At 42.3% G+C, this 17,973-nt stretch overlaps 1 protein-coding gene across 1 annotated transcript in view; it reads left to right on the top strand.

The window, feature by feature from the left end:
• The window catches only part of LOC137435110 (E3 ubiquitin-protein ligase RNF13), a 111,456-nt gene that overhangs the window by 58,202 nt on the left and 35,281 nt on the right, over positions 1-17,973 (top strand). Inside the window, exons 5-7 of the mRNA XM_068128583.2 lie at positions 8,159-8,246; positions 8,741-8,831; positions 16,578-16,683. Of these exons, the coding sequence (XP_067984684.1) occupies positions 8,159-8,246; positions 8,741-8,831; positions 16,578-16,683 (285 nt within the window). The remainder of the gene's footprint in view (positions 1-8,158; positions 8,247-8,740; positions 8,832-16,577; positions 16,684-17,973) is intronic.

The raw sequence follows: 17,973 nt of genomic DNA, 5'->3' as shown, positions 1-17,973 counted from the left end.
ATTGTTGACATGGACCATTGTTGACATGGTAGTTCATTGTTGACATGGACCATTGTTGACATGGTAGTTCATTGTTGACATGGACCATTGTTGACATGGTAGTTCATTGTTGACATGGACCATTGTTGACATGGTAGTTCATTGTTGACATGGACCATTGTTGACATGGTAGTTCATTGTTGACATGGACCTTGTATTAACAAAAATTGAAAAAGGATCGTTCATAATAATCCATTTGTCAGTCTTCTCCTGCTATGTGTACACATTTGTCCCATCGATGTGGTAGTGCCTCTATGGCCTATGCAATCAGCATACAAATCTTTGGGACAGGTTCAGGGCCATTTCAGTATGCGTGCGTGCTTTGACATCATCATATGTAAATGTGGTACAAATAGATGAAAATCACAAAGGTGCAAAGTCTAGTCTGAATGAGGGATTATTTTGAACTTCCTAACCCATCATTGGGGGAATAGTAATGGTCATAAAAGCTGTGTGAGGGCAAGCGTTACCGTGCAGTGAAGTTGTGCCTTGAGACGGCATACTGGGCCGTCTGCATATTGCTCGTCTTACTTCATTGCACAATAACTCATTGTTGTGCTGTGCATTGATGGTTTTCTCACATTCAGGATATTCCATATTAACCATAATGGTTTAAAAACACCTTGCATGAGCTTTCTGGCTGATAGCTGAAGCTTACAGCTTTCTTGGTGGTGCAGACCAATTGTATCTTCACTCAGTGCTGGCTCGCTTTCTCTGGTGTGACATCATCTGCCATTTCCTATCACACAATCTTCATCAATAGCTCTTCTTTCTCCTTCGAGTTTCATTCCAAGAGCTCCTGTAATGACCACACAAGTTGCCTTTGGATTAAATGTGACATCTATTGGTACATACCTTGTGCTAACGGTTTGCCTAGCTGAAGGATGAGGGATGTTATGGCAAAGGGTGGAGTCATCAGCAAATCGATAAAGTGGATTTTCCAGAGATTCAGAGAGATTGTTGATGAAGATTAGGATTAGGTATAGGACTGGGGTGAGAGCACTGAAATTGTGTAATTCCAGCCATGAAAGGATTCCGTTGAGAGCCACACGTAGGTTAACCTAAGAGTGGAGTGGGCCTTGGATGCCATAGGCAGAGTTTGGAGAGCAAGGCAGCATGTCAGACTGTATCGAAAGCTTGAGATATGTTGAGAGAGATGGCCCTGACCTCATGTCTGACATTAAGGGCCTCCGTCCAAGCGTCCATTGTTGGGAGGGTAGAAGCAGCACGTCTGTTGTCCAAGGTAGAATTACCTGATCTGAATTCTAATTTGAATTGGTGATTCCAGCACTATGATGCTTAGTATTTACCGCAACATTGCAACATGTGTTGCAACACCCGATTGATTGCAATGTGTGTTTATGTATCAGCTTAGAAGGAGAAACTTCACTTAGAAGGAAGGAGAAGAAGGAGAAGGCTTAGAAGGAGAAGGTTTGAGTACCAGTTCACTGGTAATTCCCTGCTTGTCGTTAAAGGCGGCAAAAAGGGTTGGCGTCAGGAAGGGCATCCGGCCGTAAAACATTGCTTCAAAAAGGGGACCAAAAAAAAAACAACAACAACCACAGTTCCCGAAAAAGGCCAACCCCCGCTTGTGGAGAAAAATGGCCTCTAAAGGTGGTTTTTTTAGAAGGAGAAAGATAAAAACCTGACAGCAAGGGCATGTTAACCTTTCCGGTTACATTTCTCGAAGGGACGGTAGAGACTATTGAAGCGGTCGGTGTGTCAGTTGGTGTGTGATTCCACATGCAGTTGGACTTTAACATAGCGCCCCCAGGTGGCCTACATTGGTATAGCGCCCTGTGTGGCCTTATGCACAGTTTGACAAAGTGGTGTAATTTAACGATTACACTTTGTGTCTAATTCAACCATAAGTTGATTTTGTACCTTGAATGTGGATCGTGTGCTAGTTATCCGTGACCATTCCTGAGTGTGTTTGGCTCCACCATCTGTGGTTTGAGGTCTATTGCATTAATAAATTACTATTTTGTGTCATACAACATCGTAACTTCGATGCATTATTGGTGCTTCATCATAAATTGATTGATATCCTGTGCAGTCCCTGTCGCTCCATCTGAGGTCAACGATTGCAACAGACACTAAATCAGTTTAAAGAGGCCCACCATAAGATTCTTTGGGAAAATTGGAATGGGCACTAAATACAACCTGGAAGCTGCACTGCCCACATCCCATTAGCCAATTTACTGTTTTTACAGGGTCTAAGACTCATAGACGAGCTGCAACACAAATTACACACTGCAGACAGATACAGGAGACAACAATGGACTTGACTTCAGACAGCCGCTGAGCTTGGGTGAAGTGGCATAAATACATCCAGCACTGAGTGTCAACATGCCAATTTAGGAGAAGTTACCTCTTCCCCATGGTCATCATTATTGCAGGAGATCTCGAGGAGGTGCAGGTTTGCTTAACTAACCATCTGCAGGATGTCATTCTTTAAGATGCAGCATTCACTATTGGTGGTGTACCAGAATCACAACTCTATTTGGGTTCTACTCCACAGGGAAACAAATAAATCTCGGACCTCGAAAGCTCAATGGTAAGCACACCATCTTGCTGTTCCAAATATTTGTTTTCTGCCTTCCATGAAGGTCAATGAGTACTAATCCGGCCGGGCTGCGTCTGACATCCAAGATCTGATGGGATCCGATGAATTTGAGCCGATTCTTCGCTGAGCATGTTATTGGGATATCAGAAGAAAGTTACCTTTTGCTGTCTTGTGATCTTGAGGAATGTTTTTCTCTTGCAACTTCTGTTGGTTTTGCAGGTTATGACTGGAACAGCACTCGGTAGAGCGCATACCTCTGCCAGGCTGAACATTTTATGTTTTGTATCCACTGATGGGCCGGATCTAACTTCGGATATGAACCAAAATCTAATCAGCTTGTTCTTGTCACCTACCCAACTCATCCACCAAGTTTTGTTAAAACTCATCCACCAAGTTTTGTCAAAACTCATCCACAACTTTTTGAAATATCATGTTGTATATCGTTTTTGGCCCCATCTCTCAATGGTGAAGAATCGCCTTTTAAAAATTAAATAATTCGCAGATCCGGACCCGGAACTTCGTCAAAATCGGATCAATTTGTCCTTGCCACACACCAACATGTCCACCAAGTTTCATCATAACTCATCCACAACTTTTTTAGGATATCGTGCTATTTATCGTTTTTGGCCCAATCTCCCAATGATCGTTTTCAGGCCATTTTCCCCGCTACAGCGGGGGTTAGCCTTGCAGGCCCCATGACAATCATGGTTCCCTGTTTGAGGCAATGTTTTTATGGCCGGATGCCCTTCCTGACGCCAACCCTTGGTCGCCTCTTACGATGCGCAGGGATAAGGTGTACCTATTCTAAACTGGGGTACACACCGGATCATTCATCCCAGCAAGCTGGTACTCAATTTGCCGACCTCGGAAGGATGACAGGCTGAGTCAACCCCCCTGGCGTTAATTCAGCGATCGACCGGGATTCGAACCCAGGATCCTCGGATCCCAAGCCGGCACCCTAACCGCTAAGCCAACACCAGGTGAAGAATCACGTTTAAAATTCTCTGATCTGGATCTGTATTCAGATCTTCACCAAATTCGAAAGAATTGGTCCTCGTCACACACCCAAACTGTCTGTCTGCCAAACAAACAAACAGACAGACAAACAGTGATGAAAACTTAACCTCAGTCCAGGTTATGTTTTGGTGGAGGTAATAATCACAATCTTTTTAAAATAATTTTATAATTTTTATATAAAATTTTTTTATAATTTTTTATAACAAAGAAAGATTGCCAAAGCTCCAGATGACAGAAGCTGGTTTGCTATTGAAGCGTCAGACTTTCCTCACATAGATTAGTGCTGATTGATTGCAGTGTGAGAAATGATGTTTGGTTGTCCAGGCACATTGTGATCTATGTTTGGATTAAAACACTAAATATTTAATGCATGGGTCACAGTCAATTTGTCCATCTGACTTTTGACATTAGTCACGTACTGTGCACTTCGACCTTTTTTTAGTTATCCTTCTTCGGGTAGTTCCTCTTGAAGGATTTGCTCTCAGGAGCAGTTGGGGAAACATCCCATTTTGGATGAAGGGTCAAGGCCCTGCTCATTGCTTGGAATGTGGCTGCCTGTACTTGGAATGGGAATTCTATTCCCAGCATGTTCCTGGCAAATGCGCTCTATTCCACATTGACGAAGCAGCTGTCTCCTTTCCACGACTACATCCCATTGAGTGACTCATTTGGCCCAACACTCGATCGCAATTCTAGGACATTGGATATTGCTGTATCAGATCTACTAATTTGTACTTCTTGTCAGCAAATACTGGTGTTGAGCCAATGCCTGCTTTTTCATTATTTGGTTTTTATTTATTAATTTTATGTTGTGCAGTTTTATTTTCCCTGTATTTAATTAAGCAATTTATTAATATTATTATTACTATTCATTATTTGTTTGTATGTTCAAAACTCCCATACGTATTTTGATGTGTGAACATGTTCTGTTCCATTGCTTTTAAATTGTGTGGTATATTTATTGCCCACAAACTGATACCGATCATGGATGGATGATTTATAAGTTTTCGACCTGTCAGTAAAAAGTAAATGAATGGCAATATAAAAATGGTTGTACATCAATGATGCACTTAAAACAATTTTGACCTTTTAACTGAACACTTACCCTTATTTTTCTACTTCTGTGTTTGGAAACAAATTAATTCCAATATCTGAATTATTTTTCTTCAGTTTGTTTAATTATTTATTTATTTGCTGTTAAATTTTCAGTCTGTCTTTAATTTAACTTGTGGATTCTTCTTCGTTCGTATGCACCACAAAGCTACAGGGTAGCATCATTGGCTGAGTGTGCGGCTGTGTCGCTGATGGAGTGCCCTCTGCTGGTTAGAGCAGGACATTGGTATTTGTTCATGTACTGGCGATAGCTCGCCTACTCTTTGTAGTAAGGGCATTTTATGAGATATTTCACAAATCTGTTAACTAAATTGTTACCAAAAAATTTCTTCACCAATATGTTTGTAAAGGTGTGTAATAACATGTGTTAAAATGTTGAAGTTCAACTCCCGTGGGAAACCCAGAAAAAAAAGCTGTTGAATTCGGGTACCGAAAAATTATTTTCGAGAATTTTTATTTTTTTAAATCGGCCCTTAAGTAACTTATGAGGGGTCAAATAAGGGTTTTTCATGATTCTGAGTTGATTGTTAACATTTATATTTTCACTTTTACATTTACACACAAAGTAGCTTTTATTTCACATACATATATAATACTCAAGAGTTATTTCTCATTCGCAATGTCAGAAGTTTCAACAGTCATTGTCTATGTCTTCTTCAGACTCAACAACATCATGACTGCAGTTTCTGCATGTAATGCCATTACAGACTCCACAGGCCGAGATGCACGTGACCCCATTCTTCTTGCAGCTGCATCGCCGGTTGCTGCAATCTCTATGACAATTACAGCTCGTGAACTGCAATAGCTCCTCAGGAGCCGTGGGGTCCAGTGTTGGAACTGGCTCATACCCATGCACACCTATTGTCCATCCATAGTCACTGGGGTTCAGAGACATGCTCTGTAGAAGGATCCAGTCCTGGGTCTGCAGGTAGGCACGGAGTGAATGTTGTGCAGCTGCACCCTCTGTTGTGTCTGCACCCTCTGTGGAGTTTTGTGTCTCCGTGTAAGACTCAGTGTATCCCAGCCGGTGGAACTTGTTGAGCATCCATTTTGACCCAAATCTATGATCAAGTTGTATGGCAAGCCCCATTTGGTGTGGCAATACTCCAGACCGAGGTCGACAGGCCTTAATAAAATTCTGCCCCCAAACGGCAACTCTTTTGTCTGTCTTGACAATCGGTCTCAAGAACATCTGAAGGCTTGCAGGAACAAGTGTCAGCTGACTATCGATGTCAGTCATACTGTGTGTGGTGGGGTATGACTTTGGACCTAAATCAATCAAGGCAATATCATTGGATATGAACTTGAGTGCCGTCTTTATGATCTGAGTCTTCTCATCTCCATGGTCAAGATTAGCATGATGCCCTCGCAGAATATTGTCGGTGCCATCTTTGAGACAGAGTACATCTGCCCTTCTTTCCTGTGTTGTGAAATACAAGGTGTCTTCGTATTTCTCTAGAAGTTTTATCTTTAGCCAATGCTTTGAATAAGAAAGGCTCTTCTCTGGTGACTGATCAAACTCCTGCAGCTTTTCATGGACTTGGTCCATGTTCATTACCCCATGCTCTAATTCTGAGTCTAACCATTCGCAGAATTCAATAAAAACTGCCTCTCGCTCCTCATCAATACTCCTCTGTCCTCTCTTCCTTTTTCCTTCCTCATCAGTCTTGGACAAACTGTCACCTCTCGCAAACATAAGTTTGCATCGCAAATGGTACAGTGTTTCTTCTGCTACCAAGTCGTTGATCCCTTCCAGGCGTCCAGTGACTTCAGTGCCCCAGTCATCCCCGCGACTCCGTGCTGTCTTCAGCAAGCTTGCCTTCAGTGTATCTGCAGTCAAATTATCTGGCACTCTTTATTTCTTTCTAGCTTGTGCTGGATTATTTTTGTAGAGCTGGGCTGGTTGGTTGCAAAGAATGCATACATCCTTATACAGGAGGTCAACTGACTGTGATCTTCTAGAACTGCAGCCAGTTGATGAACTGAACTCACAAGTAGTGCGTCTTCTCTTCAACTTTGATGACTCTTTCTTCAACTTTGATGACTCTTTCTCTGCCTTTGATGCTTGAGCTGACTTCTTGGTGGTTGCAACAAAGTTGTTGTACAGATCATTTTTACACTTCTGGTGGTACCTCAGTTTTCCTTCCTTTTGAGCCTCCTTCATACGTTCCACAACAGTAACATTTTCGACAGTTTCTGCTTGTTTCAATAAAGTTGAGTATCCCTTTGGAGTTGCCTGTATGAGCCTTTCAGCTGGTGTATCCGAGCGTGCACAGATGAAGCAATTGAGCACAGGTGGAGTAACGTCTTCATCCATATTGCTAGACTCCATGTCCTGCAAAGTAGAAAATGAGATGTATTTAGAAATTATTTTTCCACAAAGGAGTGTCTGTGGTGAAATATAAGTGTTAACAATCAACTCCGAATCATGAAAAACCCTTATTTGACCCCTCATAAGTTACTTAAGGGCCGATTAAAAAAAATAAAAATTCTCGAAAATAATTTTTCGGTACCCGAATTCAACAGCTTTTTTTCTGGGTTTCCCACGGGAGTTGACCTTCAACATTTTAACACATGTTATTACACACCTTTACAAACATATTGGTGAAGAAATTTTTTGGTAACAATTTAGTTAACAGATTTTCATATGTTTCCCTTACTATTGTGAAGGACACCGTGGGATCTTTAATATCCACCAACTAATGTCGGTAGATGGTGTTTACCTGGTGTTGGGCTAGCGGCTAGGGTGCCAGCTTAGGATCCTGGGTTCGAATCCCGGTCGATCGCTGAATTAACGCCAGGGGGGTTGACTCAGCCTGTCATCCTTCCGAGGTCGGCTAATTGAGTACCAGTTTACTGGTAATTCCCTGTTTGTCGTAAAAGGCGACAAAAAGGGTTGGCGGCAGGAAGGGCATCCGGCCGTAAAACATTGCTTCAAAAAGGGGACCAAAAAAACAACAACAACAACCACGGTCCCCGAAAAAGGCCAACCCCCGCTTCGCGGGGAAAAATGGCCTCTAATGGTGTTTTTTTTTTGTTTTGTTTTTTAATGTCGGTAGATGGGTCGCCTAGTTCAACGTCCGTCCGGGGTGCGGCACACACATTTATGAATCGCCATAACTGCAAAACACCGGGATGACAGTTTATCGCTGAGTCAGGATTCAAACCCAGGCTAGAGAGTTTAGAAGTGAGTTGTGCGTACCTCAAGGCCATCTTGCCACCGCAACTTATGGATGAGTTTGTACATTAATTTGATAACGGGCAACGACATCAGGAAGATAACTGTAACGTTATCAGCAGTAGGTATCAGGGTAAGTTTCTCCTTTAGAAGCCTCGCAGGTGATGATGATTCTCTGAAGGAGCTGCAACATCAGAATATAGTAATTAAATCTAACCCAGCTTTTTCTCTTCTATTCATCTCAGGTTCTCCACGCGCAACAGGCTGGTTACCGGGCCGTCATCATCCACAACTTAAAAACCGAACAGCTGGTTACTATGTCTTCAGATGATGGTATGACAGCTGCTGCAACCCAACGCTCCCCCTCCACAATCTCACCATTCCCTCCCAAGGCAGTGCAAACCCCACACTAACCCTTTCCTTCTACAAAGGCTGAGAAATGGTGACAGCTGCATGGGATTTCCCTATCCAGCTCACAATGCACTCGATTCTTGCCCGTTGCTTGCATGATTTGGGTTGCCTTCCGTAGGTCATGACTTGCTGCACGAATTGCTCAAATCCTTTGTCTATTCTCTTCTATTCCCAGCACTAGCCCTCCCTTCCATTATTCCTCTTAATTATTGCTTTTTCACCATTCTGTCATTGCTGCAGCAATTTGGATTTTTTAAATTTTGGTTTCCATATTTGATATGCAAGTTCAAAAAGAAAATATGTGATGATGGGAGAAACACCATTATCTTCATTTCCCCGTTTTTTTTTGTTTTTTTTGTGTCTTTTGATATTTTCCCAATTCTTGAAAACCACTGTCTGTGTAATCGTGCATGCAGTTGACGTTGCAGCACAGATCAGGATCCCATCAACATTTGTTGGTGTGACGGCAGGGCTCCTGCTGAAGACTTACTACTCCTATAAGCAAGGGTGAGCACAAAATGAGATCTGTTGAGATCTCAAAAATGTTTTGTTTGTCGAACACAGAGTTAAATTTACATAACGGTCCTTTTACCTGAGATAGATTACACATGCTAAACTTGAGTCGTATCTATCTTTCCTTGACACTTTCTAAAGAGGAAAAATCCCACATATAACAATTTAATTATTTAATCCTGTTCATTAATGTAATTGCTTCAGTACGCCCCCAGTGGTGTTTATAATAGAGGACATGGATTTGTCCACCCCATTGAAGGAAGACCCTCTCGTGTTCAGGGAGTGCCCCGGAAGCATTGACGGAAAGAGATTGGTAATCATATGTGTGGGGAAAATTGCATGCTCAGTCACGGTTGCCCAGATGGCTCAGATGGCCGAGCACTGGTAGGTCTTTCCAGAGGACCTGGGTTCGATTCCTTGTCTGGGCGTGTAATTTTCCCACATATACCAATTTAAAGAGGAGAATATTTTCTTCATAACTAGTTTCCTCTCTCATCAAATACTTAACATCTATTTCTGTTTTCTTGAATGTATTTTTACCTCCACCACCTATGGTGGATGGAGGTTATGTTTTCACCCCCTGTTTGTCTGTCTGTCTGTTTCTGAGCAGGATATCTCAAACGGTTTTGGACGGATTCGGCCAAAATTTGGTGGACAGGTTGGGTACACGACAAGGACGAATTGGTTAGATTTTGGTGATGATACGGATCCGAATACTTGACATTTTAAGTGATTCTTCATCTTTGAAAAATAGGGCTCAAATGATATACTATATATTATAGCATGATATCTCAAAATATGACAGCACTTGTTGAATGAGTTGGGTATGTGCGATGGACTAATTAATTAGGTAGATTTTGGTGAAGGTCCGAAACCCGATACGAGAATTATTTTAATATTCCAAGTGATTCTTCACCATTGAGAGATGGGTCCAAAAACGATATATAGCATGATATGTCAAAAAGTTGTGGATGAGTTGATTAGGTGACAAGAACAAGCCGCCTTAGATTTTGGTTCAGATCAGTGGTACCGGTATACAAAAAGTAAACTGTTCAGAGGTATGCGCTCTAGTTATTTTTTATACATCGTCAAAGGCCAATTTTGGAGCTTGTACTTGTATCACATGTACGACAAAGACCCTTGCAGATATCAATATACATGAATGAACAGGGCTATAACAGATAACTGTTTTTTGTATACATAGTCGAGGTTCGTGGAGGAAATGACACACTGAATGGTTCAGGATGTAACAGACAAAAACAGGACTCGAAACATGCACGCACGGAGAAGGAAACTCCATGGAGGAAAAACCGGAAAATTAAGAGGGTGGTTGGGGTTAACGAGGGTCTAATTAACATTACTGTATGTGGGATTTGAGTCTGGACTCCCAATGTTGTGAGTTGTGCTCACATGGACACATGAAACATACCAACTCAAATGCTTGATTTTGCTTATTAACTCTGTTGTTCATCTGTGTTTTGAAACTGGTCGTTTTTTGTATTCACTCATCGAGGAAGATCCATCAGGAAAGTAGTTTAAAATAGTTTGTGACCATGTGTCTTTTGCAACTAATGCTGTCGTGTGGATTGCTTTCCAATTCAAACTGCCAACATTAAATTTAAAGTTGCTCAATGTGCTTATCTTGCCGACTCCTTCTGGATAGCAGAGGATATGCCAATTAATCTGGCAATGCATCCATGCCCTAGCTTGGTTGTTTTGCAGTTCACTACAGAAGATGCAGACGCTTTACTTCACTGCCTGTTCACTCTTCCTCATTAGTTTGTTATTTCTTGCCAGCAACTGTCATTCCCAATTCTCTAGATTTGGCTTCACTGTACAATGGTCAAAGAGGCATTTGCTACCAAATAACTTGTTTATTGATGAGGGAAATGTGCCGTCCTATGGCAACTTCAGATGCTTCTGCAAGTATCACAAAAAAAAAACGAATTGCTTTAAGTGCCAACAGATTGTAGCATCACTCTAAAAATATCAACTTTTGTACTCATAAAAATATGGAGATGATTGAAGCTTATTTTTCTTTGGCTCCTCACTCCCACACCTGACCTCCCTCTTCACTCCCCCCCCCCCCCCCCCACCCACCTGAACTCGTTCCTCATTCCCCTCACCTGCACTCACTCCTCCCGCCCCGTACCTGTACTCGCTCCTCACTCCCCCACCTGCACTCGCTCCTCACTCCCCTCACATGTGCTCGTGCCTCATTCCCCAACTTGCACTCTCATAATTCCCCCCCCCCCCACCCCCCACCTGCACTTGCTCCTCACTCCCCCACCTGCACTTGCTCCCCCCCCCCACCTGCACCCGCTCCTCACTCCCCTCACGTCCGCTCTCTCCTCACTCCTCCCTCCTCGACTCTCTCCTCACTCCCCCGCCCCCCCCCCCCCCCCCCACATATGACGATATGTCTGTTCCCTTTTGCAACCAGCTCTGTTTTCCAAGCTTTTGGGTGTTTGTATCAAAGAGTTCCTTCCTACAATAATGCCAGTCTGCAGCAGATTTGCATCACTGACCGGCCCATCCAGTTGATCATTGAAGCTGCTACAATACCTGCTAATTTATGGCATTTGATTCTCATAAAATAAAGTTCTTGAATTTTTGTCACTTATGAAAGACCGTCTGACAAAACACTTTGATTATCACCTGGAGTGTCTTCATGTCTTTTTCACAACCATCAACCATGGTCTGTCATCAGTAAAGTCGTATAATTTGTTACCTTTTTAAGTACTAATGGCCAGGGAACAGTCTTATTGCTCAATTCAGAGCATCATCTCTCAGAGCATCATGCAGTAACTAAATTCCAACAAGGAATGATAATCTGCTCTCAGAGAGTGTGCACCTCCATCAGGACGCTCTCATCCATCGCAGTTGCTATGAAGTCCTGCCTCACACCTAGCTCGTCTTCACGCTGTTGAAACCAAAGCATTCAGAATCATTGGAATCTCCCGCGATGAAGCTAACTCCAAGGGCCTCTCACTCACTCACCGCAGGCAGGTTGGTGGTCTTTCCATCTTCTACCGACTCCTCTCTGGCCTTGCCCCCCCAGCTCTCTCTGGGCTCTGTCCCGCAAATATTCCTACAGGTCGCACAAGATCTGCCTGCAACCCTCTTATGGTCAAACTGCCAAAATCAAGACTCTCTGCTCACCTTCACTCCTTCATTCCTCTTTTCTCCCACCTCTGGAACAAACTCCCTCACTCTCTTCAATCCCACTCCACCCTCCAGGTCTTTAAAACAGCTGTTCACCACCATCTCTTATCTTCCCCCATCCAAAACCTTGATCTTTTCTACCCCCGCTAATTTCACCCCAATTCCACTTTTTTGAAATACCAACTTCTGTCCTGGAAGTCCTTGGTGTCCTTGTGTTTTATACTTCTCCCTCCATCCCCCCCCCCCCCTTCCCACGCCTCCTCCCCCCAAGCCCTCTCCCTCCCACACATCTCCCTGCTCTCAAATGTTGTGTTTGTGTGCTTCCCCTTCTCTCCCCATCTTGTTTTCCGCTCCCTCTTTTTGTGTGTTTTGTTTGTCTGGTTGATTTGTTTGTGAAGTAAATGTTAGCTCTTTCACGAGCCTCGATTCAGTATACAAAAAAAAAAAAAAAAAAAAAAAAGGCAGCTGCAGGGAAATTTGTGAATTATTAGACTGTTGACAATACAAATCCTGACCTGAGATCTCTGCTAGACCATTGAAAATATTGACAGTGAAGAGAACCCTGTGACTGATTGTGAGATGGAACAGAGATGACAAAAGACTTTGGGAAATCATTGGAATGTCGGACAGATATCAGTACCGTTAGTCAAGTCCTGCATTCCATGAAATATGACAGGTGAACAGCTGCACACAGGCCTTTCCTTAGTGCGCTCAATGCATGATAGCAAAGCATGATCCAATCCACTGCCATCCAAGGGCCTCAATATATGGGAAAACATATATATTTTTTCGAATGACCACACAGGTATGCATTTTTCATACGCGACAGGGTTTGGCAGATATGTTGGAACACCATTTATGGGCTTGACCTCAACAACTACAAAATCAGAAGCAACTAGAACGGCACTCGGTAGAGCACATACTCGGTAGAGCGCACACCGCCACCAGACTGCACACTTTATGTTTTGTATCCCACTGATAGGCCGGATCTGGATTCGGATCTGGAATCCAGATTCAGATTTGGATTAGTCACCTAACTAACCCATCCACCTTGTTTCATCTGAATCCGTCCATAACCTTTTGAAATATCATGCTATATATATATATATCCCTGGTGCTGGGCTAGCGGCTAGGGTGCCGGCTTAGGATACCTAGGATCCTGGGTTCGAATCCCGGTCAATCGCTGAATTAACGCCAGGGGGGTTGACTCAGCCTGTCATCCTTCCGAGGTCGGCAAATTGAGTACCAGTTCACTGGTAATTCCCTGCTTGTCGTTAAAGGCGGCAAAAAGGGTTGGCGTCAGGAAGGGCATCCGGCCGTAAAACATTGCTTCAAAAAGGGGACCGAAAAACAACAACAACCACAGTTCCCGAAAAAGGCCAACCCCCGCTTGCGGGGAAAAATGGCCTCTAAAGGTGGTTTTTTATTTATTTATATATATATAGTTTTTGGCACCATCTCTCAATGGTGAAGAATCATTTTAAGAAAAATTAAAAACTCTCGGATGCAGATTTTCACCAAAATCTAATCGATTCTTTCTTGTCGCACACCCAACCTATCCACCAGGTTTCGTCCGAATCCGTCCATAATTTTTTGATATCCTGCTCACAGAGAGACAGACTGGTGAAATCATAACCTCCGTCCACCTTTATGGACAGTTTGGCCACCTTTGGTGGTGGAGGTAATTAGGTGGATGCACTATACTAAGAATAGTGAAGAATCCTACATCTATCCTATCATTAACGAGTTGCACATGTCAGAGTAAGAGCTCAAGTTGTGGTTCGGGCATAGAGGAGGCCCCACAGGACACAACTGCATTCCAGGACTATCTGTGCATTGTCATTGAATTGTGTATCCGATGACTTTTAGCAGGTTAGTGCATAATCAATCATTGCTCGTCTCCAAAGCTCATTGTCACCTGGGCAATCTCCATTGTGCTGAATAATGTTTGACGAAATTGTACAAGGTGTTGTAATGAAGAGTGCATTTCACCACTGTGTGCTGTAACCAGCTCCAGCTCTATTGGGATGTCCGTGTATTAGTTGATCTATTAATCTCTCCATTATCAGTACTAGAATGTATGTCCATTTAACTCTCGTCCATTTGCCTCACCAACCACCGACTTACAGCTGGCTTACTCCGTTTGCCGTTTGATCTCGATTTCTCCTCTTCTATCCTATTCATTCACTTCGTGTGAAGCTGTCACTCCTACCTCCACCGCTATGTTACCTGCAAAAGTTATCGCTGTTTAGTCACAAGCCTCAACTCACTGACATGGAAAAATTATTTCTTTGTTTTAGCCATCTTACCTTGGCAATTTGTTGTGTGGTGAGCATTGGAGTGTCTTGTCAAGACCAAACGACAATTAACATGTGCTCACGGTGTTCGTGTTGTCTTATCATGAATTTCAATTGCACACAATGGCACCTATCTCCGACGGTGATGCTTCGGGAGCGAGGCGAGGCGAGGGGAGGGGAAGGGAGTGTTGTTAAGTGATTCATCTTTTATACATTTGTTACAGTGCCTTCAGAAAGTATTCACACCCCTTGACTTTTTCACATTTTGTTGTTACAGCCTGAATTTAAAATAGATTAAATTAATTTTTTTGTCACCGATCTACACATAATATCCCATAATGTCAAGGTGGAATTTTCTTTTTAGAAATTTTTACAAAGTAATTTAAAATGAAATGCAGAAATATCAAATTTACATCGGTATTCAACCCACTTAGTTACTATTTAATCGAAGCACCTTTGGCAGCAATTACGGCTTCAAATCTTCTTGGGTATGTCTATATCAGCTTTGCACATCTGGATTTGGGGAGTTTCTCACATTCTTCCTTGCAGATTTGCTCAAGCTCTGTGAAGTTGGTTGTGGAGCATCGGTGAAGAGCAATCTTCAATTCTTTTCACCGATTCTCAATGGGATTCAAGTCTGGGTTTTGGCTGGGCCACTCAAGGACTTTCAGATTCTTGTTCTGAAGCCATTCCGCATTCCAGTGTTGTTTTGGCTGTATGCTTGGGGTCATTGTCCTGTTAGAATGTAAATTCTTTACAGTTACAGTTACAGTTAGAATGCACAGTCTTTGGTCTTTTGCACTCTGAAGCAGGTTATCCTCAAGGATTTGCCTGTATTTGGCATTCCCTCTATCCTTACAAGTCTCCCAGTCCCTGCTGCTGAAAAGCATCCCCGTGGCATGATGCTGCCACCACCATGCTTCACGGTAGCAATGGTGTTAGATGTTAGATGAGCTATGCTCAGTTTCCACCAGACATAGCGCTTTGCATGCAGGCCAAAGTGTTCAATGTTAGTCTCATTAGACCACATAATCTTTTGCTTCATCCTCTGAGTAGGAGTAGCTTCTGTCTCACCACTTTCCCATAAAGCCTAGATTTGTGAAGTGCTGCAGAGACTGTTGTCCTTCCAGGAGGTTCTCCCATCTCAGCCAAGGAACTCTTTAGTTTTGTCAGAGTGGTCATTGGTTTATTGGTCACCTCCCTGACCAAGATAGCCTGGTGTTGGGCTAGCGGCGAGGGTGCCAGCTTAGGATCCCAGGATCCTGGGTTCGAATCCCGGTCGATCGCTGAATTAACGCCAGGGGGGTTGACTCAGCCTGTCATCCTTCCGAGGTCGGCTAATTGAGTACCAGTTCCCTGATAATTCCCTGTTTGTCGTAAAAGGCGACAAAAAGGGTTGGCGGCAGGAAGGCCATCCGGCCGTAAAACATTGCTTCAAAAAGGGGACCAAAAAACAACAACAACCACGGTGCCCGAAAAAGGCCAACCCCCGCTTTGCGGGGAAAAATGGCCTTTAAAGGTGGTTTTTTCTCTGACCAAGATCCTTCTTGCCTGGTTGCTCTGTTTGGTCGTATTGCCAGCTCTAGGAAGGGTTGGGTAGTTCCATATTCTTTCCATTTCCTAATTATGGAGCTCACTGTGCTCTTGGGAACTTTAAACCATCTAGAAATTGTTTTATACCCTTCTCCAGAACTATGCCTCTTCACAATTCTATCTCTGAGTGCTACAGACAGTTCCTTGGATTTTATGGTAGAGTTTCTGCTCTGACATGCACTGTCAACTGTGGGACCTTATATAGAAAGGTGTGTTTCTTTCTAAATCATGTCCAATCAATTGAATTGGCCACAGGTAGACTCTAATGAAGTTGTAGACGTCTCAATGATGATCAAAGGAAATTGGATGCACCTGTGCTCAATTTGGAGTGGAACAGCAAAGGTGTTGAATACTTAATGACTCAATACATTTCAGCTTTTCATTTTTAATTATTTTGGATAAATTTCTTTCTTTTTTTAAAATTCATTTTTGAGATTATGGGGTATCATGTGTAAATCAGTGACAAAAAAGTTTCAATGTAATCAATATTTAATTCAGGCTGTAATACAACACAATGGGAAAACGATCAAGGAGTGTGAACACTTTCTAAAGGCACTGTAAGCACCACTATAGTCTGGTTCCGAACATTGCTCTTTTCTCAGCATTGTAATGTTCTTTTTGCATCAAATTTATTATCCATGACTTGCAGTTATGACTGTATTGGCAATTTCCCTGCACACCGTAGGGCAACTTTGTTGCTGGGTCCACAGGATATGTTCTCCTTCCAGTGGCTCTTCGTCCCTTTCATGGTCATCGTGGGATTCTGCATCATTGTCTTGCTGGTGTTTGGGGTAAAGAAAAAACACTTTTGATTCCAGCTTTATTTAATGGTTATATATATATATATATATATATATATATATATACATACATATATGTATATATATGTAGTCGGGGCCAAAAATATTGGCACCCTTGCACTTTTTTCAAATAACTCACAATTTTCTCAAAAATAAGTTGAAATTGACAAAGGTATTTGGTCTCCACAATTCTTTATTGCACTATTAATATTACAAGAACCTTTGTTTTTGATTCAGACCTTAATATATCCTTTTAAATATGAAAAAGAAAAAGAAATGGCATTGACAAAATTATTGACACCCGAGACATAATATTTGGTAGCACAGACTTTGGACAAAATAACTGCAGTCAAGCGTTTTCCTATAGCCATGAATGAGCTTTGAAGGGTGCAAAGTGCTCCAGTTCTCCCAGATTTGAAGGGTGCCTTCTCCCAACTGCTGTTTTCAGATCTCCCCACACGTGTTTAATGGGATTTAGTTCTGGAATCATTGCTGGCCACTTCAGAACAGTCCAGCGTTCTGAAGTGGCCATGTATATATTGCCACGTCGGTATATACATGTGTATATATATATATATACAGTATATATATATATATATATATATATATATATATATATATATATATATATATATATATATATATATATATACAGACTTGGCATTTAATATGGAATTTTTTTTTGTGGGGGTGAACTTACTTTTCAAGATGACTTAGAACCAAAAGTTCATTGGAATTATGTTGAAATTATTCTAGATTTTGTTAATGTGACCTTTAAAAGAAACAAAAACCACATTTGACATTTCGAAGCAAATAAATTGATCCTTGAAAGTGATGTCAACTGATATCGAACTCAATTCACGGACAGTACTGTGTTAAACTTCTGTACGTTTTCCAGAAGTATCTCTTTATTTTGCACATTAGCCAAAAAAATTTTCAATAAAAATAAAAGCGAAATTATGACTGGGATTACGGACAGTAAAATTACAGTTCAGTACTTCGTGTAACCCCCATGAGCATTCAGGAGAGCACGTACACGTCGAGGCATGCTGTTCACGAGATTTGCCAAGGTTTGGACAGGAATCGCTTGCCATGCAGTGACAATAGTCTGCTGCAATTCACGCACAGAGGTAGGCTGCTGGTCCAAGTTGTCGATTTGACGCGTTAATTCTGCCCACAAGTTCTCTATCGGATTCATATCCGGGGACATGGCAGGCCACTCCATATGCTCCACACCACGGTCAGCAAGAAAGTGTTGGATCATGCGAGCATGATGAAGCC

This window comes from Myxine glutinosa, chromosome 9 (assembly GCF_964187855.1).
Source record: "Myxine glutinosa chromosome 9, kmMyxGlut1.1, whole genome shotgun sequence".
Classification (NCBI taxonomy): domain Eukaryota; kingdom Metazoa; phylum Chordata; class Myxini; order Myxiniformes; family Myxinidae; genus Myxine; species Myxine glutinosa.
This window is presented reverse-complemented; position numbering and strand designations above follow the sequence as displayed.